Raw genomic sequence first — 26051 nt, 5'->3', positions numbered from 1 at the left:
TTAGCTGGGTATAGTGGCGCACTCCCGCAGTCCCAGCTACTCGGGAGGCTGAGGCAGGAGAATCGTTTGAACCCGGGAGGCAGAGGTTGCAATGAGCCAAGATTGCGCCACTGCACTCCAGCCCGGGCAACAGAGTGAGACTCTGTCTCAAAAAAACAAAAAGAAAGGAAAGATGTCAGGCAGAGGCACCATGAGCAACGCCTGCATGGTGGGGATCAGGATGCCACAGGTCAGCCTGTGCACAGGCAGGTGGGGGAGACACAGGGCTCTGAGTGGGGCCAGAAGTGGTAAGAGGAAATGAAAGCCCACAGCAGAGCGTTAAGTGAGAGAAGGCTGAGCCACCCAGGGCATGTGGCTCTGTGCCAGAGGTCCCCCTGCTGACGGAGTGGGAGTGGACAAGTGAGTTGAGTTTTCGGAGGTTGCAGGTAAGATGTCCAGGGATGGTTGCCAGGGAAATTGTCCAGGAGGCAAGCCTTGAGGCTGAGGCTGGACCAGGATGGGGAGTGAGGAGAAGAACACCCCCAGATGCCAAGTCCAGGAGCCTCTGGGACAGGGGAAGTGAGGTGAGCAAGAGATTCATGCACAGACACACATGTACACAGGTGCATACATGTACACAGATGCAAACACACACTGACACAGTGGCAAGAACAGGAGGGAGGGAGAAGGGGAAGTCAGGTGGGAGGTAGATGGACAGACACAAAGGCACAGAGATCTGGATACATGGACACATGCACACGTGCCCACACACACAACCTGGGGGTGGAACAATCAAAGAAAGAGATGAGCATTTAATGAGACCACAGCAAGAGGCAGGCGGGAGGCAGAGGCTGACACACAGATGGACAGATGGACACGGCCCCAGGATCCCAGGAGACACGCTCCAAGGGCTGGGTGGGAAAAGCCCCAGAAAGGGGAGGGCTGCGGGGAGTGAGAATCGGGATGGACCTCACAGACGACAAACAGATGGACAAAAAGCTTCTCTCCCTGCCGCTCCCTCCCCGCCACCAACTCCAGCCCCTCTGTCTCCATCCCCTTTTTCTGTCTGTCCTGTCTGAATCTCTGAATCTCTGCCTGTCTCTTTTTCTCTCTATGAACCACAGCGTTTCAGAGCCTCCGAGAGAAAAATGGGAAAAGAAGACAGAGATGATAGAAAATGCAGAGTGTGCGTGTGTGTGTGTGTGCATGTGTACGTGTGTGTGTGTGTGTCTGTGCATGCGTGCACCCAGCATGAAGTCTGGTCTGGAGAATGTAACTAGGGAGGGAGGAAGAGAGGGGACGAGAGAAGCAGAGGATGAACAAAGAGACTTTCGAAGCTCATAGGAAAAAGCCTGGGAGGCAACAGCAGCAGGGACACGCATATGCCGCACACCCCTACACACACCACTCACCACACACCACACACACCCTGCATGCACCCTGGAGACATGCCCCAGACTCCAGGCGGGAGGGGTGGAGCAGGGGGTATGAAATATGGTTGGTTGGTTGGTTTGTGTTTTCCTGTATCTTTCCTATTTTGCCAGAAAGAATATATATTCTTTTTTTGTCATGGGGGAAACATTTTAGTTTTCTCAAAAAGAAAAAAATGCATGCAGAATTAAGAGTAAAACCAACTGAAGGCAGAAAGGAAAGGCTGAGGGGGCATGGAGCCCTGGGGTCTCATATCCCCGGGAGACACCTGGACACTACACAGGGCCGAAGGAGGGGACAGTGGGGCCAGGAGACTGTGGCCCAGGCAGAGTGGATGACATCTCTCGCCTCTGCACTCCATCTCTGTGTGTCTATCTCTGTCTCCCTTACACACCGAGTCCAGCACAAGCCAACTGGACACAGGCCCAGAGTGAAGAAGTCCCAACCGGAGAAGGAGCCAGAGACAGGAGTGGGAGAGACAGAGCGACTTTCCCGCCTGCCTTCCCTGAGCAGACATTACCCATGTGGCAGGACCTGGGATCACTAGGGAGAACGTCACCCAGTCCCTCAAGCGCTTGTTCTAGTGGGCGGGCTGACAAGCTCTGAGGATTCCAGGGCGTCAGGGAGAGCTCCCAGGGCCGGTCTGTGGCCTCGGAGATGTGCTTTGCAGGATGAATAGGAGTTTGCCAGGTTGTAGAGAGGGAAGAAAGGGCATTCTCAGCGGTGAAAACAGCCTGGGCAAAGGCATGGAGGTGTGGGAGGGCCTGGGAAGAGTCAGAGATGTGAAGAGGTGGATGGGGAGAAAAATCTGAGAGGCAGAAAGGGAGGGTGGGGACTAGAGAAAGAGAGACAGCACCCAGGCAAAGAGGAAAAGAGACAGAAATTAGCAACAGTGAGACAGAGAGACACATAGAGAAAGAAAAGGAAAATCAGCCAGGCATAGTGACTCACACCTGTAATCCCTACACTTTGGGAGCCGGAGGGGGCAGATCACCTGAGCCCAGGAGTTCAAGACCAGTCTGGGCAACATAGCAACACCCCGTCTCTACAAAAAAAAAAAAAAAAAAAAAAAAAAAAAAAAAAAAAAAAATTAGCCGGGCTATGAGGGCACACAGCTGTGGTTCCATCTACTCGGGAGGCTGAGGCAGGAGAATGGCTTGAGCCCAGGAGGTGGAGGTTGCAGTGAGTCACTGCACTCCAGCCTAGGGGACAGAGCAAGACTCCATCTCAAAAAAAGGGAGGGAGGGAGGGGAAAGGGAAATAAAGAAAAAGAAAAGGAAAGAGAAAGAAAGAAAAAAGCAAGGAAGGCGGGGTGTGGGATTTTTAAAAACCTACATATTAGGTACAACGTACGCTACTCGGGTGACGAGTGTACTACAAAATTCACCCCTACATAATTTATCCAAGTAACCAAAAACCACTTGTAACCCCAAAAGCTACTGAAATTTTTAAAAATTAAAAAAGAAGAAACAGGAAATTGATGTAAGGCCAGAGAGGGCTGGAGAGGCACTGACAGACAAGAGAGAGGAAGAGAGAGAAAGACTCAGAGGGACAAGGAAGAGGAGAGAGGCCGCGCGGTGGCCGGTCCCTCCTGTCCCGGCGCGCGGGGTTGGGGTTGGACCCTGCCGCGCCGCGCATGCGCATGCGCACGCCTGACCCGCCGCGGCAGCGCGGGCGAGCGCTTTGTCCCGGTTGCGCTCGCACGTGGCCCTGCGCCCCCGGGCACACGTGGGTCCCGCCGGGAATGGCCAGCGCTGGGGGTGCGAGCCCAAGCTCACACAGGTCCACGGGCACACATGCTGTTCCCACCCACATCCACGTGAACCCAGCTGCACACCTCGGTGCCCACACACTCCAGGAGCCCACAGGCTCATGAAGCCCCTGGATCTGTGTTCACACAGTACACACACATTCTGCACACACAGCCAGAGCAAGCGGACCGGCTCACCTCATCGCGTTAATGCCCAAGCACACACATCTGGGACGCATTTCCATGAGCCCAGGCTCACAGACCACCTAGACAAGTGCTCACACACAAACATCCAAGCACCATGTCTGCGAACAAACAGAGCCCACGCACATACCCCCATGAACACAAAGGCACACGCATCCAGGTATACTCCCACCAGCAAGCAGAGAACACCTGCCACAACCTCACATCCAGAACCCCATCTCTACTCCTAAGACACACGCACACCCACACACACACACACACACACACCCGCCCCCTGCGATCTCCAGATGCCACCCTGACCTGGACACTATGATGTGTTTGGCTTGTGAAAATAATACTGAACAGAAAAATGTCCAGTTTTTGAAATTTGTTTTTAATTAAACAATGTCGTGGCCAGAGTTGACTCCGGTGCACAGGTGTGTGATCTGATGTATATTTGTGTAAAATAAATGTGTTCGTATAGACGGTTGCAAATCAACCTTCAAGACTGTGTGCTTCGGTGGTGGGGAAGGAGGGAGGAGGGGAAGGGTCTTTGGATTTTTCTTCAGCGTTTTCAGGACTTTTGTGGATCGACCCAGCACCCCTGCCCTGCACTCCTAGGAAACACACGAAGAGCACACACAACGGTATTCTCGTCGTGTATTTGTGATCTCCTCTAGGCAGGCCTGACAGCCCCACCCACTCCCCAATGTCACTGCTACCATCCACCACGGACATTTGAGTCCTGAACTTGTCATGCTCAGGGAAGTCCTGTGATGTGCCTTGTCCTTCTCCCAGGTGCTCACCCCCTAACACAGGTGCAGATGTTCACAAACAGCCACATTCTGCCGTAGCTGTCTCCAATCTGATGTCACCCCTGCCTTGGCCTGAAGCCCTCCAGCTACTAGTGCTGCCCAAAGACCCCTCAAGAGGTAGTTTGTTCTCGCATTCCGCCCCATCTCGCTTTCCAGCACACAGTAGATGTTCAATAAACTGTTGATCAAATTCTGAGGTCTGTTTGTGTTTAATCAGACAATATGCAAAGTATTTACAACCAATTCTGGATACCCCCACCCCCCCCCCACCCCGCAAGTCTGGGCCTTGGAATTTCGGAGCCCCAGGCCCGGCCCAGAGCCAGGGGTCCCCCAGGCCTCTGCATAGTCATCTGAAATCTACAAAACACTGTTAAAAAAAAAAAAAAAAAAGGACAGTATTAAGACACCTTACACAAAGGGCCTTAGGCAGTTGGAGAGGGATTTGAGAGCTCGCTGGGGTGAGTGAGCCCAGATTTGACTGGAATGGACGGGAGAAGACTTGGGTAATAAAGACGTATGAAAGGAAAAGTTGAAATTTCATAGGCAGGCACTGCTTGGCCTCCTTCCCCACTGGCAGGGCCTGGCTGGCTCAAGAACCCCTGGCAGTGGGAATGTTATTGCTATGATGAGGGGGCCATGGTGAAATGTACAACATGTTTGGGGGACGGAGCGGGGGGACATTTTTACATGTTAAATATGGACGCACATGGAGACACGCACACATGCACACACATACACACACACAGGGACCCTTGGCAAGATGCCACAAACTGTCAGCTGCCCCTTTACAGATGGGCACACTGAGGCCCAGGGAGAATCCACCACATACCCGAAGGCTGAACAGAGCCAGAGCCCAGTCTCCTGATGTCCCAGGGCTAGGCTCACCATGTATGTCCTGCCACAGGGCCTGGACTAGAGCTGAGCAGTTGCAGAGGCCATGGCCACATGTGGGGCAGACTCTGCAGCCCAGAGAGACAGCAGGGGCCACCCAAGGTTACACAGCCAGTCCTGGTGCATGGCAGTGGGTAACACGTCCTCTTTCACCCCCGCTTAGGCACTCTTTTCCCTCCTCATGAGTTAAAGGGTGCCGACTTGGGGAGGAGAACAGGGCCAGGAATTGAAATGCCACAGGACAAAGTACGGGGAAGGAGGCCAGGACCAGGGCCTCCTGGACTCTTGGCTCTTCTATGTCTGCTTGATTGCCTCCAGAGCCGAGGGGCTCGCTCCCTTTCATAGCCGGCTGGCTCTGAAGGTCAAACATCACCCACAAGCTGATTGAAGCCTCTCTCTCCACACCTGCACCTTTTACCCTGATTCCCCAGCTCAGCCCCACATCTGCCTCCATGCTGTTCCCAACAGCTGGGCTGAGTGGGCAGCGGCAGTGGGAATCTGCCATCTCGAATGCATCCTCAGACCCCTTGTTTCCTGGGCTGTCCCAGTCTTTCCGTGATGCCTCCGACGAACTGTTGGTTCCTGAGGATGACAGAGGGAGCACCAGGTTCCAAGCCCGCCTCCACTCTGAACTGCTCCGTGGCCTTGGGCATGTCACATCCCCGCTCTCAACCGTCTCCCCATGGGTGAAATGGGGGCAAGGAAGTGATGATCTCGAAGGGTCCCTCAGGTCTAAGGAGGGCAGGGTTTGAGGGGGTACTCATCCCACCCACCCACCATCATCAGGCCAGGCAAGGCCTTGTGCTGCCCAGCCTGGAAGCAGCGGCAGAGGGTCTGTCTCGGCAGCCTCCGCCTACAGGTGTTTCCAGAATGGATGGCAAGGGGCAGGGTGGCAGGCAGGCGGGGCCAGGGGCCCATCGCTCCTCTTTGGAAAGGCTCTTTGGCCAGCTCTCGACATAGACCGGGGGTGGCACAGAAGTGGGGAAGGAGTTCGGTGAGTGGAGTAGGCTGAGGCTGGAAAAGGGCACCCTCAGCCCCGGCCCCAGCCCTTCTCCTGGTTCCTCTTCCAGAGACCCACAGAGCTCCAGGAGGGAGTGCAGGGAGAGGCGTGCGGCCACAGCGGGAGCTGGACAGAGTCACCGTGCTGGTCTCGCATACCCACCGCCCTCTCAGGCCACCCTAGGTCCAGAAGCCCCTTCCATGCCACCAAAGAGGAAGGGCCTCGCCCCTGGCAATTCAGCCCCACAGAGAGAGGACCAACAGCAGGCAGGCAGAGTGGGGCAAGCCCCGAGACAGGGGCCACCCAGCCCAGGATCCAAGCCGAGAAGCCGGTCTGGGCCCGCCTGTGCCTAGAGGTTCTCCCCGGGCTGGTACTGGGGCTCGGTGGACGTGAAGTAGTCCTCCAGGAAGGCCTGCAGGTACTCGAAGGTGGGCCGCTCCTCAGGCTCCTTCCGCCAGCACTGGCACATGAGGTCGTGCAGGGACTCGGGACACTCCGGCGGGCAGGGCATCCGGTAGCCCCGCTCCACCTGGTCCAGCACCTCGCGGTTCACCATCCCTGTGGGCAGACCGAGGCATGGGGAGCCCGGCTCCGGTGAGGAAAGTGGGGTGGGGGAAGCTGATGGGGAGGGCAGCGAGGGCTTCCTGCCTAGGACAGGTTGGGTGTGACCATAGATAAGTCCTGTCCCCGAAGCTGAGAGCATGGACCATCGAGAGAGCCTAACATCAGACGCTCAACTTCTTTGTTTTACGGATGGGGAAACAGGCCCAGCAGGAGTCATGACTTGCCCAAGGCCACCAGGGCAGAGGGATTCAGGGACCAGAGACAGGCCATGAGGACCTTCTTACCAGGGTAGGGCACCCGTCCCTTTGTGGTGAGCTCAGTCAGCAGGATCCCGAAGGACCACACGTCTGACTTGATGGTGAAGCGGCCATAGAGGGCAGCTTCTGGAGCCGTCCACTTGATGGGGAATTTGGCACCTGCAGGAACGAGAAAGGTCAGGGCAGCTCTGACCTCCTGTCATGACCGCTCTGCTAGATAAGCACCATGAGGAATGACAGCTGAGGAAAAAACTGAGGCTCAGAGCGGGACGTGACCTGTCCCAGGCCAAGCGCGACATACCACACAGCCCCTGCCCACCTTGCCGCGCCGTGTACTCATTGTCTTCAATGAGCCGAGCCAGCCCAAAGTCGGCCACTTTGCACACCAGGTTCTCTCCCACCAGGATGTTGGCTGCACGAAGGTCCCGGTGGACGTAGTTCATCCGCTCCACGTACGCCATGCCTGAGGCGATCTGCAGGCGGAACCGTGGGAGCCTGGCTTAGATGCCACCCATGCCCTCCCAGGGCCACAGAGCACTCTGGGGCTGGAGAGCCAACCACCCCTTCCCCACCCTCCCCACACTTCTTCAGGCAAGTGAGGTCAGTTCACAGTAAATGCTGTTGGCATCGAAAGCAGGAGCAGTGCTCTACGGGAGTAGGGAGCACAGGGCACAGAGCAGAGGGCAGAGGGCAAAGGTCAAAGGGGAGGCACGAGATCAGATGCAGCCAGGAAAGCGAGGTGACCAGGGAAAGAGGCCCCAGCGGACCCAGACACAGATGAGTGCCAGGTCCTGCCTGCTGCCCAAGTCCCCTCTCTGAGCCTCAGTTTTCTCATCCGTCCAATGGGAGTAACAGCCAATCCTCGTCACTCCTGGTCGTGATGAGGATTAAATAAAAAAAAAAAAGGCTTGTTGACCACTGCCTACAGCAAGCATGAACACGTCTGCTAAGCGACTAAATGACCTTTACAGAGACGACAACTGAGGCCCGAGGTCCCACAGTAAGTCAGTGACCCCTGATGCCCAGGTAAGGGCCTTCTGCTGCCCAGAATCACCCCTCAGGGCACCTGTAAGCAGACCTGGTAAATACATGCGGCAAGATCAGTGAGTGTGGAGGCAATCAAGGCAGGCTTCTTGGAGGGGGCACTCAAGAGGCCAGAACTGGCTGCACCAGATGGGTCTGGGTGCTTGAGGACCAAGGGTGTGGGGAGGCGGGAGGGGCTGACTCACCTGAGCAGCCATGTCCACCAGCTGAGGCAGCCGCAGGTACTTGCCTGTCTCCCCCTTGAGAAAGTCCAGCAAACTCCCTGGGCAGAGAGAGACCCAGCTCCAGCTCCTGCCCTGTCCCTCTGCCAGGATGCAGTGATTCCCAAAACCCGTCCTCCCAGGCGGCTGGCCTTGCTTTAACCAGCACAGCAGATTTTACGTAAACTCATCTCTGAATAAAGTCTCACTCAGTGCTTGTCACTCAAAAGGCAAGCAGGATGGGAAACAAGCAGAAGTCCACCTCCAGGTGAACAGGTAAACTGTGCTAATGCAGACAGCGGAGTCCTGCTCAGCAACAACAGGAACAAACTGCTGGGAGATGCAACAAGGATGCATCTCAGGCCGGGAGCAGTGGCTCCTGCCTGCAATCCCAGCACTGTGGGAGGCCGAGGCGGGAAGATCGCTTGAGCCCAATAGTTTGAGACCAGCCTGAGCTACACAGTAAGTCTCTGTCTGTACAAAAAATACGAAAAAAAAAAAAAGTAGCTGGGCAGGATGTTGTGCACCTGTAGTCCCAGCTACTTGAGAGGCTGAGATGAGAAGATCAATTGAGCCTGGGAGGTCAGGGCTGCAGTGAGCTATGATCAAGCCACTGCACTCCAGCCTGGGCAACATAGCAAGACCTCATCTCAAAAAATAAAAAATTGAAATGTAAAAAGTAAAAAAAGATGCATCCCAGATGTAAAAGATTCCATGTATGAAATTCTAGAATAAACAAAACAAATTTATAATGACAGAAAGCAAATCAGTGGGTGCTTGGGTTTGGGGCTGGAGGGTACTGTCTGCAAAGGGCATGAGGAACTTTCTGGGTGATGGAGATGTTATATATCTTCATTATGGTTAGGGGTACACAGTAAATCCAGTTGTTAAAACCCACTGAACTGAACACTTAAAAGGGGTGTATTTTATCATATGTAAACTATACCTCCAAAAAGTGGAATTTTGAAAAATAACTAATTAGTTTAAAAATTACTGTGGCTCACACCTGTAATCCCAGCACTTTGGGAGGTGGAAGTGGGAGGACTGCTTGAGCCCAAGAGTTCGAGACCAGCCTGGGCAACATAGGGTCCCATCTCTACAAAAAATAAAAAATTAACTGGGCCTGGTGACACACACCTGTGGTCCCAGCTACTTGGGTGGCTGAGGTGGGAGCACTGCTTGAGCCTGGAAGGTTGAGGCTGAAGTGAGCTATGATTGCACCACCACACTCCGGCCCGGGCAACAGAGAATTTGGCTCTACTGCATTCCACCTTTGAAGATGCCCATTCTAGACATGAGAGGAAATGAGGCTCATGCTCCCTGCCCTGTCCAGAGTGCCCCTGCCCCCTGCCCCGGCCGCCCAGGACTCACCCTTGCTCATGTACTCCGTGACGATGTAAATGGGCTCCTCTGAAACCACAGCATACAACTGCACCAGCTTCTCATGCCTCAGCTTCTTCATGACCTGGGCCTCCTGCAGGAAGGCCTCTGGAGACATCGTGCCAGGCTTCAGGGTTTTGATGGCCACCCTGGTGGTACCGTTCCAGGTCCCTGTTGAGGAGGGATGCAGGCTGACTCAGTGGAGCCCCCCAACTCCTACCACACAGGGATCCAGGATCTGCCCACCTGGGCGCCAGTGTCAGCTGTGGCCTCCACAGCCATGTGACAAACCCAGTCAAAGCCTGGGCCCTTTCTGAGCCTTAGTCTCCCCATCTGTACAATGGGTACAATGACAGGGTGCGCCTCATGGCATTGTTACTAGGATTAAATGCTCAAGAACCAGTAGCTGTTGTCGGGACTGTGATTATTAAGAATGTCCAGGCTGGGCGTGGTGGCTCACGCCTGTAATCCCAGCACTTTAGGGGGCTGAGGCGGGTGGATCATTTGAGGTCAGGAGTTCAAGACCAGCCTGGCCAACATGGTGAAACCCTGTCTCCACTAAAAATACAAAAATTAGCTAGGTGGTAGTGGTGCGTGCCTGTAATACTGGATACTCGGGAGGCTGAGGCAGGAGAATGGCTTGAGCCTGGGAGGCAGAGGTTGCAGTGAGCCGAAACTGCGCCACTGCACTCCAGCCTGGGTGACAGAGTGAGATCCTGTCTAAAAAAAAAAAAGAGTCTTAAAAAGCAGCTTATTAGCCTAGACAGATAGGGGACCAAGGTTCCAACTCAACTGGTGTCACTTCTGGGTTAGTCATGTTCCCTCTGAGCAGGACTTTGAACGTGCCTCATGTGTTAGCAAATGCAATGTGTACTGGTGGAAGCCAGGGGTGATGTGGAGCTGGCCCAGGGATTTCTAAGGCTGTTGCCAGAACAAGAGGTCACCTCTGGAGCCCACCCGCCCCCCAAAATGAGACACTGTCCTAAGCATGAGGGCTTGGGGGTCAGGCTGGCCAGAGCCTCTCACCTCCGCCTCCTGCCAGCAGAGAGACCATAGGAGAGTCAGTTCCCCTCTCTAAGCCTCAGTTATCTCATCTGGAAAATGGGGATTCCATAGTGCCTACCCGTGGAGCTGTTTGAGGATTGAATGAGATTTTAACCACTGGGCCAGCCCCACCGTGAGGGCTCAGTAAGTAATGTGGTTATCATTTCACTACTAACTGCTTTTCTAACTGTGGGGCTCTGGGGGAAGCTGCATTCTAGACCAGCATGTTTAATCCAGGTTCTTGTCCCAGTGGGCCTCGAGGTTCCTTTGATGTGTGACCTTGGGCCTGTTCTTCCCAGTCGCTGGGCCTCCGTCCGAGGGTTGGGGCTCAGGCCAATCTCTGTGGCCCTCCTGGCTCAGGCCATCTGCATGTGGCACTTCATGAGTCGACCTGGAGCACCCAGGGAGGAAGTGAGGCCCTTCCCAGGGACAGCACCTCTCACCCAAGCCAGAAATGAGTTTTGCAGCCACCATAATGGCTGACGCTGTGCATTCACCCAGGTTTTGCTCAAGTCCTCACTTTGTGGCTGTGCCCACACCCTGGCTTCTCACCCCTCTCCCCTCTCACCAGCTCAAAGCCCACGCCTCCCCTTCCCGGACAGCCTGACCTCCAGCCTCCAGGCCTCTGTCCCTGCAGTGCCTTCCACCCAGGAGGCCGCTCTGCTCTCCTCCATCAGCCCTCTGGAGGGCGGAACGTGGAGGCAGTGGGAGTGAGTGGAGATGAGGCTCAGATGAAACCACCTTGAAAACAGCGCACCGTGATCCCCGCTAGCACCATGGGCTTACGGGGTTACAACTGCCGTCTCTCCTCCACCCTGGCCTCCGGTCCCTCCGTGTGAGCAGAAAGCATCCGGTGGAAGAGGGGCCTGGGTTTTGTCAGGGCTGCACGGTGCTCATGCTTTGCTGTTTCTCCAGGGTTAGACGGGAAATCGCTAACAGGCCCAGACCATGCCAGACCTAAGCTTCCCAGCACTCCCTCCTGTGAGCCGGGCTTCTCTCTCCATGGCGAACAGCTAGTGTGTGGACACGCACTGGGTCAGGGTCTCCACAGTCTCCCATAGGTCCCACTGTCACCAGCCCCATTCACAGTCGGGAAGACTGAGGCTCTGAGTGAGGCCACCGGGCCCAGCCTACACAGCAGGTCTGTGCAATGCCCAGCCCTGTGCGGATCTTGGAATCAGGCACTATGGTTTCCACGGTCCGGGGCACAGTGCTTGGGTGGCCACAACCCAACTCGGTGCCAGCCACTGCTGGGGAGCTCCAGATTTACAACAGGGCCCCGTCATCCAGCAGAGGCAGCTAAAGGCAAAGGGACCAAAGGAGCCCGGAGCTGCCACACGGGGTGGGGGGTGGATGCCTCTCCCGAGGGCAGGGGCCAGGCCTTACCCATCCACACCTCGCCAAAGCAGCCCTGGCCCAGCTTGACCTCCAGCCGCAGCGACTCCCGAGGGATCTCCCAGGCATCCTTGGCCAGGCCCTGAGTCTGCGGCTTGGACGTGGGGCACACGGTGGTGAGGCGGTGGCACAGGCCATCGGCGTGTTCTGAGGAGGAGGCAGGAGGAGCAGTTAGGCGGGTCTTCTGCCCTGGGGCCTCCCTGCCCCTCAGTGTGTGTCGCCCTACATGCCAGATGCACACAGATTTCAGGGGACACGCAGGGTGCCCTCAAAGCCAGGCATCTACATCTGTGTGCACACAGCCCCACCCCCACACAGGCCCACAGTGCTTTATGCATCTGCTGAGTCAGTCATTCAGTCAGTCATTCAGCAGACAGTAGGGGGTGCCAGGAACCCTGCGGGGAGGGAACATGTCCAGGGAACCTGCCCTCAGGAACTCAGAGTCCAGGGAGGAGCCCCACTTCCCTAATCACCTCCCAGGACCACAGATGTGAATGTGACTGGAGAGCTGTTCGCGCAACAGCAGGAGGGGCCTGGAAGGCTTCCTGGAGGAAGCAGCAACTGAGCTTGGATGTGCAGGACGGTGAGGGGTTAAGTAGGGAAGAGCCCTCCAGGCAGGGGCACAGCCAGAGCAAAGGCTCTGAGGAAAGAACAGCTGCAGGGCTGGAGAAGCGGAGGACAAAGGGGCGCAGGGAGCAGGTGGGGAAGGGTGGCACCAGGCGGAGGTGGGGAGGCAGTTAGGATTAGACCACTCAGGGGCCGGTGGGGGTCTTTATCCCAAGATTCCAAGACAGCCCGTGGAGAGTTCTGATCTGAGGGAAAGGGGTTCAGAATGAGCCACACAGTGGTGGCCGAAGAGACAGAGAGTGGCGGGTGATCCCAGAGGAAGTCAGGAGGCCAAGCTGAGAGGAGGAGGAGGCTCGGGGTGGGGAGTGGACCAACACCTGTGCACAGAGGCCATGTGTGCCACAGACACACGGGCACACAGGCACCCACAGGCCCCTGACACTGCAGTCAGCTCCGGATGCCCAGGTGGGTGGGCTACAGCACTGAGCCCACGCCCGAGCCCTCACCCAGCACGCAAGCCCCGCGAGCTCCCTCTGCCGCTCTCTTCCCTCTTTGCTGCAATCGATCTGGCCGCCCCCTCCTCCTCTCCCAGCAACCGGTTCAGACCGGTCCTAGGGCTACAGAGACAAATGACACCAGCCTCTGTCCCCTCCCTTCCAGCTTACTCTGGGGCTCCTCAGGGCAGCCCCCTCCATACCAGCCAGCTGCAGAGAAAGGCGGGCAGTGGGACACTGCGTGGAGCAGGGAGAGAGGGGGACAGGGAGGAGGGGGGCTGGGGGAAAGAAGAGGAAGAAGAAGGAGACAAGGAAAGGAGGGAAAAGGGAGGAGAGAGGAAGGGAAGGGGGAGGGGGAAGTGGGGAGAGGAGCAGGATAACAGAAGTCCCCACCCTTCTAGGCTCCAAGGCCCCTCCCCAGGGTCTGCAGCTGAGGCTTTGCCCGCCCGCCCTCCGAGGCTGGCTCACTGGAGTAGTAGGCCACCAGCTGCTGCAGGCTGTTGAACTGGGTGCGGGAGGTGATGTAGAAGCCACCGCTGTCCAGCTTGCGGATCTTGTAGTGCTTCACATTGAGGCCCTTGGCGTTGTCGAAGTCAGACACTGAGAGGCAGTAGGCACCTGCGGGGCACCGAGGGGAGCCGTGACCGCCATGCCCTCTCCCCCCGCAGGCCGCTGCTCTGGACACCGTTCTGTGCCTGCCTGACATTGGAGGGAAGGGAGGCCCAGGCGGGGCCCCAGGCCCACCCTGTCTCTCAACAGCCAGCCCCGGGGCAGCCACAGAGGCAGGGCCAAGGGACCCAAGAGACACTTGATTAGTACGTCCTGCCACGCACCCTTGGCCCCAGCAAGACCTCCATATCCCAGGTGCGCATCCTAGCTATGAGACTTGGAGGGGTTGCTGGCCCTATCTGGGCCTCAGTTTCCTCCTCTGCACAATGCGGGTGCTCCCAGGGCTGCTGGGGAGATTCCATGCAACCACATATAGAAGGGCCCGGCACACACTGGGCACTCAATAACTGTTTGCTGGGAGCCTGTGAGTGGCTCCCTGTGGCTGTGTGGCCCTGGCCTAACTGCTTTCCCTCTCTGGATCAGCTTGCGGGGGCACTGTCCATGTCCCCCCAACCTCCTTGCTGAAGACAGGCCCAGGCTCAGGCGGGAGGGGGTGGTTGGCAGAGGCTTTGGCCGTCGTGGGCAGGAGACCACGGGCTGGGTGTGGCCTGAAGGCTGCCTGGGTCAAACGGGGCCAGCCCTCGTGCCTCCCCTCTTTCCCTTGAGCATAGAAAAGCTTTTGGCCGGAAAAGTTTCCTCCCATCCAGCAGGCCTGGGTAGGACCAGAGGCCAAGAGACGCCCAAATGGCATCGGGGAACAAGGCTGAGCCCCGGAGGCACGGGCAGAGGCTCCAGCTGCCAGGGACAGGCCTTCTCAGGAGCCTGGCCAGGCAGTGCATGGGCATGGGGGAAGCCCAGCCATCCTAGCCCACAGACCTCCCCCTCTGCGATCTTCAGGAGATTACAATCCCAGCGTACAGAAGAAATGAGGTCCAGAGAGGGAAGTGGCCAGCCTGGGGTCACCCAGCAAACCAGAGACAGGGCTGGGGCTCAAACCCACATCCGGGGACTCAAAGCCTGCCTTAGGCAACCATGATTTTCTACTGATGGCCCGGGAGGGTGCATGTGGAAGCCACAGGCCTGAGGCTGAAGCCAACCCCAGCCACATGTCCATACACGCACAGGCATGCCCGTGCCCAGTAGCCACACGCTCACACAAGTACACACTCCCTAGGCCCTCAGACACCCGACAAACCACAGCAGTCCATTCCCACACAGCAACACACAGACAATTCCACCCCACATGCACACACACACACGCCCAGATGTACACACAGCGTGCACACCCGCACATGGCTGCACGACTGCTCGTAAATGCACGGCTCGACATGGATACTCTGCTCCCCATCTCCCGCTGAGCCCCAGGCCCACAGGAAGCAGCTCAGCTTGGTTGCCATGGTGACGGGCGCCTGCAACCCACTTTCAGAGGGGCTGGAGAGAAAGGGGATGGTCTTCATTCTCTGGCTCAGGGGAGGGACAGGAGAGGGGCAGGGACCAGGACTGCAGCTGGGGGAGGGCAAAGCCAGCCTCCAGCATCCAGTGCAGCCCAGGGACCCCTGGGGAAGAGGAAGAAGCGGGGCTCATTGTAGCAGCACCTACCCTGGGAACGAGCCTGTTACTGTGTGACACTCAGACCTCCAGACAACCTATGTTCATCTTTTATCTGAGAAAACTGAGGCCAGAGAGACTAAGCCTCATCTTTCTCTGGACATCTGGCCACCGCGGATTACTCAGCGTTCCTCAATTGCACCTCCCTGACTTTGATCCTGCCATTCCCTCCACCCGGAAGGCTCTTCCCTCCCTACTCCACAAACCAAACTCCTGCTCATTCCACAACACCCAGCTCAAACCACTCACAGAAGACTCAGTATCCGCTGGCCAGCAAGAGCGCTCGTACCTTTCGTGGTCTCACTTTCTCGCACGAGGAAGGTCCCTCTCGGGTTCTCTGCATTGAGCAGTAACCGCTCTGACTCCCGTCTGGTGATCTTGCCAAAATACCACCTGGGGGTGGGAGGACGGAGGATGGTGCTGACTGTCCGGGCTTCTGCCCACTCACAGTGCTTCTCCCTGGATATGGCTGGGGCGCTGGACAGCCAGACCTCCCACCCCAGCCCAGGAGAGGCACTCTGCACTGGCAGTGTCCAGGGACGACGGGTAGAGGCAGCCAGAGACGGTACTCACTCCTCGGCCTGGATGGAGTCGGAGGGCGCCACGTAGTTGCTGGGGATGTAGCCTGTCTGTCCTGTGCTGAGCGAGTGGGCCAGCCACCAGTCTCCCTCTCTGAGCAGGGACAGAAGGAGGGAGGAAAGGAGAAGGGAGCCGTCAGCCACAAGCCCGGTGCCCACCATCCTCCTAGGTGCTGTGCTCAGGGCTCTAGTGGCTGAGGAAGGCCCAGGGAGGTGGTGGGGCCAGCGTGAGTCCCCGCAGCATGCCAGGTCCAGCTGGCCTGGAACTCCTCCCCTCCCTGGCGCAGACGCCTTTTTGCCAAAGCTGGATCAGATGGACTTTGTCTTGGACCAGGGCAGGACTGGCCTTGGTCATCTGAGGCTCAAATCCATAGGGGAGGAGTCCCGGGACAGGAAGAAATTCACTTCCTTTCAGATGTACCAAGACATCTCAAGATGCCGAGAGCTGCCTTGGGAGGGAGGGAGGGAACCCCCTGTCTCTGCGGGCAAGTAAGGTTGTAATAGAAGAGATTCCTGGCTGAGAGAAAGTCAAGTGAGACCTACAAAGTGTCCCCATGCTCTGAGATTCGGAAGCCCGCTCCTGGGAGCTGGTGAGACCTGGGTGGAGGCAAGCAGGGGCCCTGCTGGGACCCAGTGACCATCCAGGCCCCAACCCTGCAAACTAGAGCAAGGCTTGCCTCTGTCCCAAATCACGGGTCACACCTAAAGGGCTCCTCGGCTGAAAACTACAGGCCTCCTCCTCCAGCCTACCCATCTGCAGGGGGAAACTGAGGCCAGAGGGGGCTGGGACTTGCCCAAAGTCACACAGTGAGCCCTGTCAGAGGGGGTGAGGTGGCAGAGCCCCAATGCCCAGGGCACTTCTATGCGAAAGTGAGGAGAAGGAGTGGGGGGTGTGATGGGGATGGGGCAGGAGGAGCTCCCGGCGTGGTCGGGTCCCCTGGGCCTGGGCGGGAGCGGGGAGGGGCGGAAGTACCTTTGCAGCCATCTGAATGTGAACCAGGTCTGGCTGGAGCGGGGGTCCAGAGACACAGAGGAGGGAGGAGAGAGCGAGAGCCCAACAGGAGAGAAGAGGCAGAGATGGGGGTGGTGAGAGGCGGAGAGTGGCAGAAAGAGCAGGGGAGAGAGCGGGAGAGCCAGGCGGTGCTGGGGACAGGGGACGAGGGGGCAGCCACAGAGGCCTCACATCCAAAGCAACCAAGGGGACAGGGACGGGGTCCACAGGGAGTGAGGAGAGGTCAATGGGCAGGGAGACCTGGGAACTAGGGTCCAGCCCCCTCTCATTCCCACTGTACAGCTGGGAAGACTGAGGCCAGAGAAGCAAAGGCCTCTTTGCTCAAGGTCACACAGCCAGGCCCAGGCTCCTGACTCCCAGATAGGAGCACCCCCTGCAGGTTGCAGCAGGGCTTGACAGCTTGCTGGGCTCTTCTCAATCCAAGGCCACTTTTGTACTTCACCAGGACCCTGAGAAGACACACGGCAGGCAGGGTGGCCCCCACCCACCGCCAGGGCCCAGAGAGAGAAAGGCCCTTGCCTACAGTCACACAATCTGAACATGAACCTGGATCCCTGGCTCCCACTTCTTCTGAGCTGCCCCTGGCCATATTCTTCAGCCCATATAGAAGATGGAGAAGTTGAGGCCAGGAGGGAGCAGGGCTTGGGGAGCTCTCCAGGGACCTGTCGGAGGACAGGTGAGCACCTGAGACACTGGGGTTCAGCCGGATGGCTCGAAGTGAGCCAGAAGGTGTTGTGTCCCCTCCTGATGGAGGCAAGGGGGTGTGACTGGGGCTGTGTGGCCTGTCTTGGCTCTGTGATGGCTACACACACACTCGGGCAGGGGGGCAAGCCATATGGGGTCACTGGAGGGAGGGCCCGGGAGTAAGGAGGCAAGACCCACCTCAAGGAAAGAAGCCTTTGGATGCCCCAAATCCCCACCCACCTCCTTGTTGTACACCCACCCGGGGTGTCCACACTTGTCTCTCCCACTGACCCCCAAGGCCACCCTGCAAGGGAGGAAGGCAGGGCTCCAGGCCCCAGATGAAGAAACTGGCTCAGAAATGTCAAGCGATCAGCGCAGGGACACACAGCACCCAGGCCAGAGTAGCCCAGCACTTTATTTATTTATTTTTTTTTTTTTGAGATGGAGTCTTGCTCTATCACCCAGGCTGGAGTGCAACAGCGCGATCTCGGCTCACTGCAAACTTCACCTCCCAGGTTCAAGCGATTCTCCTGCCTCAGCCTCCTGAGTAGTTGGGATTACAGGCAAGCCCCACCATGCCCAGCTAATTTTTGTATTTTTAGTAGAGACGGGGTTTCACCATGTTGGCCAGGGTGGTCTCGAACTCCTGACCTCAAGTGATCTGCCCACCTCGGCCTCCCAAAGTGCTGGGATTACAGGAGTGAGCCACCGCGCCTGGCCAGCACTTTCTTTAGAGAGTTGGGGAAACTGAGGGACAGAGAGGTGCAGGGACTTGCCCAAAGCTACAAAGCAAGGACTCAAATCACAGAAAACAGCTCTCTGAGATCTTTCAGTTCAAAGCCTCCATTTACCAGTGGGGGAAAATGAGACACAGACAGGCCAGTGATTTGCCCAAAGCCACATGGTCAATGAATGGCAGAGCAAGAGTGAGAAGCAGGGCCCCTGACTGTCCACAGCCAGGCACAGTAGGGCCTCCCCAGGCCCCAGAGAGGCTGAGACCTTTGGGAAAGCCTGTGGCAGATGAAAGAGGAGGCTGCAGGGCAGGGTCAGAGGACAGGCCACAGCGGGAAGGGGCCAAGGTCTAAGACCAGATGCTAAAAATTGAGGCCGTTTGACAAAGCTGCAGTCCGCAGGCTGGCCGGCCTCTGGGGAGTCTCCAGCCACCCAGAGTGGAAGGCTGGCAGGAGGCCTGTGCTCGGAGGCCAGCCAAGCAGGGCCCAAGAGCGAGAGGAGTGCAGCTGATGCTACCCGACTTCAGCGAGCAGGGCTCCCAGCTCCCCAGAGTCAGCCCACCTGTGAGTCTGGGGTTTCATGGTCTAGTCTGGAGGTTTCATTTCACAAGGGGCAGGGAGAGAGATGAGATGCACTCCAATTTTACTGAAGGACCCAAGGTCCAGTCTCAGCCTGGCCCCTGATTTAGAGGGGTCTGAGGGAATGGGCTCCAGTGCTGGACTGCCCTAGACACCATCCCAGCTCACCACTTGCTGGCTGTCTGACCTTGGCCCCTCCACACCACACTCGCCAGTCTCAGTTTCCTCATCTGCAGGGTTAGCATGTCTCCCTCCCAGGATATAAAATGCCAGAACAGACAGTGCACGGTGGCTCACGCCTGTAATCCCAACACTTTGGGAGGCCAAGGTGGATGGATCTCTTGAGGTCAGGAGTTCGAGACCAGCCCAGCAACATGGCGAAACCCCGTCTCTAATAAAAATATAAAAATTAGCTGGGCATGGTGGTGCGTGCCTGTAATCTCAGCTACTTGGGAAGCTGGGAAGCTGAGGCAGGAGAATCACTTGAACCCAGGAGGTAGAGATTGCAGTGAGCCAAGATCGCACCACTGCACTCCAGCCTGGGCCACAGAGCAAGATCCGGTCTCAAAAAAAAAAAAAAAAAGCCAGATCAGAGCCCAGCACAACATGCATCAGCTGTTAGATCTGGATTTAGCTAAAAAATAAAAATAAAAACAACTAAATTGGTATTTCCACAGTGACCCTTCCTACTCTTCAAAACGTTTTTAAAAACCAAAGCAGCACAGTCCCAGTCTCCAACAAGGATTTGCTGTGTTATCTTGGTCAAGTACCCTGCCCTCTCTGAGTCTTAGTTTCCTCATATGTAAAAAGCAGACAACATTCACAGAATCTCCCTCGCAGGCAAAGTGTGTAAACAGTGAGCGTCATGCTGGGCTCAGAGTAAACTGAGATAATGACTGTGATGATCATCTGAGCCTCAGTTTGCCCACCTGTGAAATGGAGATATCAATCCCCATCTTCCCATGTCAAGGGCTTGGGAGGCTCAAAGCTGCCTCCGGTGGCTGCGGTCACCAGTCACAGCAGCATCAAGCCATCAGGGAGAGGAGTTCTACGGCATCCAGCACCTTCCCCCGGGTCTGGTCCTCATCAGGTGGGCAGCAAGCAGGGAAGGAAGGGAAGCCTTCCCACCCATGGCTAGAAGAAGGGCCAAGAGTCCCAGAGCCATGATTTTTCACAACTGCTGGTCACCAGCTGTGTGACCTCAAGCAACTGACTTCACCTCTCTGAGCCTCAGGATCCTCTTTTGGGGCCCTAATCCTTGGGGCCAGCCAGGGTGGCGTGTGGCTCAGGGGCACGGCAGCTTTGGAACCTGGGACATGTGCCAGCGTGGGCACTAACATTCGCTCCCTTGGGCTGCTGGGACTGGTTGGGAGGGCACTCTGGGGATGGCCGCTGAGCTGGTGCACCACAGCTGAGGCTGGCCAGGTGGGCAGTGGCCAGGAGGTCAATTGCCAAGCCCCAAGACCTGGAGCACATGGTCTGTGGGATGAGGGAGGAGCGAGGCAGGGGTGAAGCCAGCACAGGTCTCTGGAGGAGAGCATGAAGGCAGGACCCCGAGGCTCTAGACTCCCGAGGTGCCCCCTGCCGCCATGCCGGGGGCAAGGAGGCAGAGGCCAGCTGAGGCGCTGTTGCCCAGAAGTGCCTGCCAGAAAACTCCCAAAAGAAGCTCCTGAAATTTGGGTGGGAGGAAGGGGCAGTTCAGGGAGCAACCCAGAGTCAGACCCAGGAGGGGCCCTGACTCCTGAGACTAGGATGTCAGATGAGGGAGCTTGAGGCAGTCAGACCTCAGCCCCAGAGGGCTTCCTCACACCCAGGGCCACACAATACCCAGAATACCAGGACCCAGGGCCATGTGGCAGCAAGATCCATGGCGGGGGATCTCTGGGTCTGCTACTGCGAGGACCCCCACTTGGCCAGACCCCATCCACAGACGGGTTCCTCCTCTAGCTCTCTACTGCCCTGACAGCCAGCCCAGCCTCCACACGTGCCTGGGCCCCATGCTAGATTCAGAAAGCCCCCCACTCTTACAGGGTGGGGGAGGCACTGCACAGTAATAGGCCCTGAGCACTGATGGCGGAAGGACGTGCATGCAGGTGGGTCCCCAGGATGAGGTGTGAGACTCAAACACCTTAAATTCAGGTGGCCCATCTCCTACCAAGCCCCGCCCCCCAAATCCCTTTCCCTCTCCTCTCCTACTAATACCAGCCCCCCACCTACACCTCCCTCCTTCACTTCTTTTTTTTGAGACAGAGTCTTGCTCTGTCACCCAGGCTGGAGTGCAGTAGCACGATCATGGCTCACTGCAGCCTTCAACTCCTGGTTCCAGCGATCCTCCTGCCTCAGCCTCCTGAGTAGCTGGGACCACTGGCATGCGCCACCACACCTAGCTAATTTATTTTTATATTTTGTAGAGGCCAGGTCTCCCTATGTTTCCCAGGCTGGTCTCAAACTTCTGGGTTCAAGCGATCCTCCTGCCTCAGCCTCCCAAAGTGCTGGGATTACAGGCGTGAGCCACCGCGCTCAGCCACCATCTCTGACGTCTAAGCGAAGGAGCATTGGAGCATTGTGACATGAGGAGGGGCTCCCAATCCACCCACCCCCATCTCCCATTGGAGCATTGTGACATGAGGAGGGGCTCCCAATCCACCCACCCCCATCTCCCAATCAGCTACCCCAGGGTCTTCCCTGAATGAGATTCCATCACTTCCAGGCCTCCTGGCAGCCCCAGCCTCCTGGTCAAACCTCCCCCAGCCCACCCTCCCCGGAAGGCAACAAGAGTGGAGGGAAAGGGCTGGAAAAAGGCAAGCATGGGGCTACTCTCTGAATCCAGGTGAAAAAGGCAGAACCAAAGTTCTCCGAGCCCTTCCTGCCTCCACAGCTCTGCCCCAGCTGTCACCCCAGTCTGAGACGCTTGGTAGAGACTCCACCAGGACTTCAGAGCCATCCTGCTGACGCCCCTCCCCTGCACGGGCCTCTCCCTCCTGTGGCCTCTGCTGCACCTCCACTGAGCCTTCCTGAAAGGATCATGGGTCGGAGGGCCGGCCTAGTCTTCCAGCTCTGCCACTACTAGCCATGTGACCTTGGGTAAGTTATTTCACCTCTTTGGGCCTCAGTTTCCTCATCTGTAAAATGGTGCAAGTAAGACTTCCCATTTCTCGAGGCTATGGTGATGCGTAAATAAAATAACGCAACTTCAAGCACTCAGCACAGGGCCCAGCTCACACAGAGAGCACAAGAAATGGTGACATTGTCACTGCTGTTCATTCATCCTGTTCACCATCACCTGCTGGGCACCCGCCACTGTGCTGAGTTACAGGTGCTATGGGGACCCAGAAGTGAGGTGCACCAGAGAGCCACCCTCCAGCAGCTCCCAGTTTAGGGGGGAAGCAGACACAAACAGCTGGTGACAATAAGGAAACTGTAGCTTCGCACCAGGACTCGGCCATGCAAGGGGGGAGGCGGAGCCGGGAGAGCCCCCCCCTCCCACCCCCCCGCCAAGAGCAGGTTGAGGAGGGCAGAAAGTTGCTGCTTCGGTTCCAATCCTGGCTTTGCTACTTGGCAGCTGTGTGACCTTGGACAAGGGCCTTCACATCGCTGAGCCTCAGTTTCCTCATCTGCAAAATGGAGACAGCCCCCTCCCCGATCACTTCAGCCCTGGCTAGACTGCAGAGAGGAGTCAATACAAGGACACAGGTGGAGACGACTGGCATGGCAACTGGCACCTCTGTTCCCCTTTGCCCCTCTGAGAAGGCAGTCCTGCACTGATCTTGAGCGATGAACAGGAGTTCCCCAGGCAGACACTGGAGAAAGGGCATTTCAGGCAAAGGGAAGAGCATGCGCAAGGCAAGTGGGGCATGAGCAAGCCAGACACGCTTGGGGCAGTGGAAACCCCCAACTTCCTTAGCCAGGCCTTCGAGGACACCCAGGGATCGATTCTCCTCTGCCTTCTAGAACCTTCCTGCCTTCCACACCCGTGAAGGCGTCAGCCCCCTCCAGTCCGGCACCCTCCCGCAAGCTGCCCTTCCACCACCTCCACCTGCCAGATAACTTCACTGGCTTTCCTTCGAGGCCCTTGACCCTCTCAGTCCCTGTGGTCATCACCGGAGGCAGGTCCACAGCAGGGGCTCCAGGAGCCGACTCTGGGCTCGCCCACTGCCTGACTCTTGGCCTGGGCTGGGGCCATGTGCTGTCTCCCTGGCCACATGCTGGCTCCAGGGGGACGTGGCCAAGGCCTTCTCCACCCAGGCTATCCCCATCACAGCACTGGGTCCTGCATGCAGCAGATACTTGGGTGGGCTGACGGGGCAGAATGGGAGGGTGAGTGAGTAGGAAGGTGGATGGGGAGGAGGTGTGCAGGAGAGTGCAATGGAAGGGCCCCTGATCGCAGCCTGCGTTAAGGTCCAGGACCTAATCAAATTGGTGGAGGGGGGAGAGGAGAAGCTGGGAGGTGAGGAGCAGCCAAGAGAGCCAGAGATCACAGGCAGGGAGTGGAAGCACATGCAGACAGCAGCCCCCACCCCCCGCGAAGCACCCCACCCAGCCCGCCGCCCACGGAGCATGTACACACCTGACATCCACCTTCCTCCTAAGGGCCAGCGAGAGAGAAGCAGAGAGAGGGAGAAGCTGAGAGAGGGCTGGAGGGAGCAAGCGAGAGCCAGGGATTGGGAGGAGTTCCCCATGGCTGGGGGAGCAACAGCAGGTGCTGCCCAGGGCGAGAGTGCAGCAGGCGCCTGCCTCCACACTGCCCTGGGCTTCGCACTGCCCTGGGCTCTGCACTGTGCTGCCCTGATGCCAGATCCTGCATGAGCCCCTGCCCGCTTTGAAGTCCCACCACCCAGCCCTGAGGGGCAATAGGGAAGGGGGCACTCACGTGTTGTTGACAATCTGGAGCCGCTCGCCTTTCTTGAAGGACAGGTCTGTCTCCGTCCTAGACTCATAGTCATAGAGGGCCACAAAGGTGGTCACTCCACCTGCAGAGAGGGGTGGGGTGTGTCAGAACAGTGGGGCCACAGCCAGGGAAGGCATGGGCAGGATGGCCCTGTACCCAGGAGGAGTGGATTTGTCTCCCACACACAAGTGCTCAGCCCAAAGACACAGTCAGGTTCAGTGAAGATGGGCCTGTGCACGTGTCCACTGCATCCGTGTATCTGCGCATCCCTGCAAGGGCGTGTGGGAGCGGGAGCATCCCCTCCTGTCCGCGTCCGTCCCCGGGGCTTTGGGCAATGCTGGGTGCTGGCTTATCTGTTTGGTGCCTGTCTTGCTCTAGGAGCAGAAGTCGCCAATAACAAGCATCTTTGTTTTGTTTCCAGAGCCAGGCACATAGTAGGTGCTCAAGAAAGAGCTATAGGCTGAACGAAGCGGTGAATGAAGAACACTGCCCCAGGAGGCTCGCTCTCTCTCTATAAAGTGTGTCACTCTGGGCACTCCTGGTGTCCAGGAAGATTTGGCTCCAAGTAACTGCCCCCTCAAAAAGGCCCCCGTACCCCCTTCCACCATTTTAAGCTACAGCCTCCACCTCCTCACATCCCCCAGCCCTCCCTCCCTGCCTGTTTTGCGCCTTCGCAGCAGCGCCCCTTCTAACACCCTCCACGAGCTGCCCTTTGCTTCCTTCCCCCAGGTGGGTTCTGTCTGCACCGCTGGGGCCCGGGCAGCAGAGGAGCCCTGGCCTGTAGTAGGAGCTCCACATATACTTATTGAACAAATGAATGGTGTGTCTGTGGGTCTGTTTCTCTCGCTTGGGCGTGCGTCTGCGTCTGAAGGGTCCACGCCTGTCCGCGTGTCTCTGAGTGTTCTCATGTTCTCGATGCACCTGTGTGTATCTGTCTCCTGGGCGGCCACGATGGTGAGATTGTGATTTCCAGCTGAGCGTGTGTCTGTGTCTTGTGTGTGTCTCTGAATGCGCTTCTGACGGCATGTGCGTGTGTCTTCAGCTACAAGTGTGAGGTCACCTGTGCATGTGAGTTTGTATCTGGGTACATCTGCGATGGGGATGTGTCTGCGGGTGTCTGTGACCCTGCCTCCACCCCGCATGTGTGCGTGTCCCTGGCGGGGGTGTAGCCGTGTGTGTGGCCCAGCGTGTGCCTGTGGGGAGAGTGAACGGGTCTGAGTGAAGGAGTGAAGTCTGCGTGGAGTGTCTGGGGCACCGCCGCGGCTCTCCAAAACGGCCCTCTCCGGGGCTGCGGTGACCGCAGAGCGCCAGCAGAGGGCGCAGGGGCGCATCCTGGCGCGGGCCCAGCCGGGGCCGTCCGGTGCCCCGTTCCCCGCGCGACCCAGCTGCCCCTCCGCCGCACGTGGGCCGCGCGTCCCGACTCATCTCTGGGCGGACCCAGGCAACGAAAAAGGACTGGGCGCCAGGCAGCAGCAGGCCCGGTCCCGGCGCCGCCCCTCTCTCTGGGCCTCAGCGTCCCACTAGGACCCCATCACCACACCCCGCGTCCTCTGCGCCTGCTCCACCCCAAAGCCAGCGGCGGCGGCGCGGATGCTTCACAGTGTGTACGGCCCCCCCCCGCCCCGCACACCCAAGTCACCCAGGGGCGCTACCCCTGGCGAGAGGAAGGGCCTGCGCAGAGGGGGCGACCCCGGGCACACAGCCCCGCCGCCTCCCCGCCGTGGCCCCAGGTGGACGAGGACCCCGCGCCGCCCGCGCACTGACCGGCCAGCGGGCCCGCCCTCTGCGGGGAGGTGACGGTGTCCGAGGAGTTGAAGCCTCCGAACAGCTTGGGCTCGGCGGCCGCGGGGGCGAAGGCCGCGCTGGGGCCGCGGTGGCCGTCGGCCGAGGCTGGCTTGCTGGGGGTCTGCGAGGCGGGGAAAGCGCCCCCGCCAGCGCCGTGCACGTTCTCGGCGGGCTCCAGGCTGCGGCGCCGCTGGCTGGCATCCTTGGGCTTGCTCTTGTTGCTACCCATGGTCCTGGCAGGAGAGAGAGAAGACACTGGAACTGGCAGGGCTGCCGGGGCCCCTTGGCCGGCCTCCCTCCCACCCATTCCACAGATAGGGAAAACGAGGCCCAAAGAGAGGCAGCAGGGCCGGGCGCGGTGGCTCACGGCTGTAATCCCAGCACTTTGGGAGGCCGAGGCCGGCGGATCACTTGAGGTCAGGAGTTCGAGACCTGCCTGGCCAACACGCGGAAACCCGGGCTCTACTTGAAAAAAAAAAAAAAAAAAAATTAGCCGGGCATGGTGGCACGCGCCTGTAGTCCCAGCTACTCCGGAGGGTGAGGCAGGAGAATCGCTTGAACAGGGGAGGCAGAGGCTGCAGTG

General features: G+C 58.0%; 1 protein-coding gene across 9 annotated transcripts in view; it reads right to left on the bottom strand.

Annotated features, from left to right (window-relative positions):
- Window positions 1-4348: 4348 nt before the first annotated feature.
- The window catches only part of SRC (SRC proto-oncogene, non-receptor tyrosine kinase), a 59540-nt gene continuing 37837 nt past the window's right edge, over window positions 4349-26051 (bottom strand). For 4 of the 9 annotated variants that reach the window (XM_055104487.2, XM_034946945.3, XM_034946944.3 and 1 more), the window contains 13 exons: window positions 25448-25701; window positions 23666-23765; window positions 23363-23380; window positions 16763-16795; window positions 15785-15883; window positions 15501-15604; window positions 13463-13612; window positions 11925-12080; window positions 9486-9665; window positions 8100-8176; window positions 7190-7343; window positions 6898-7029; window positions 4349-6607 (listed from right to left, as the gene is read on the bottom strand). In XM_055104487.2, the coding sequence (XP_054960462.1) occupies window positions 6399-6607; window positions 6898-7029; window positions 7190-7343; window positions 8100-8176; window positions 9486-9665; window positions 11925-12080; window positions 13463-13612; window positions 15501-15604; window positions 15785-15883; window positions 16763-16795; window positions 23363-23380; window positions 23666-23765; window positions 25448-25697 (1662 nt within the window). In that variant the 5' untranslated portion in view covers window positions 25698-25701 and the 3' untranslated portion in view covers window positions 4349-6398. The remainder of the gene's footprint in view (window positions 6608-6897; window positions 7030-7189; window positions 7344-8099; window positions 8177-9485; window positions 9666-11924; window positions 12081-13462; window positions 13613-15500; window positions 15605-15784; window positions 15884-16762; window positions 16796-23362; window positions 23381-23665; window positions 23766-25447; window positions 25702-26051) is intronic. The other 5 variants (XM_034946947.3, XM_063600883.1, XM_055104489.2 and 2 more) reach the window with 2 other exon arrangements.

Source organism: Pan paniscus, chromosome 21 (genome assembly GCF_029289425.2).
Source record: "Pan paniscus chromosome 21, NHGRI_mPanPan1-v2.0_pri, whole genome shotgun sequence".
NCBI classification, from domain to species: domain Eukaryota; kingdom Metazoa; phylum Chordata; class Mammalia; order Primates; family Hominidae; genus Pan; species Pan paniscus.
The sequence above is the reverse complement of the archived record's forward strand: the minus strand, read 5'-3'. Positions and strand labels throughout refer to the sequence as shown.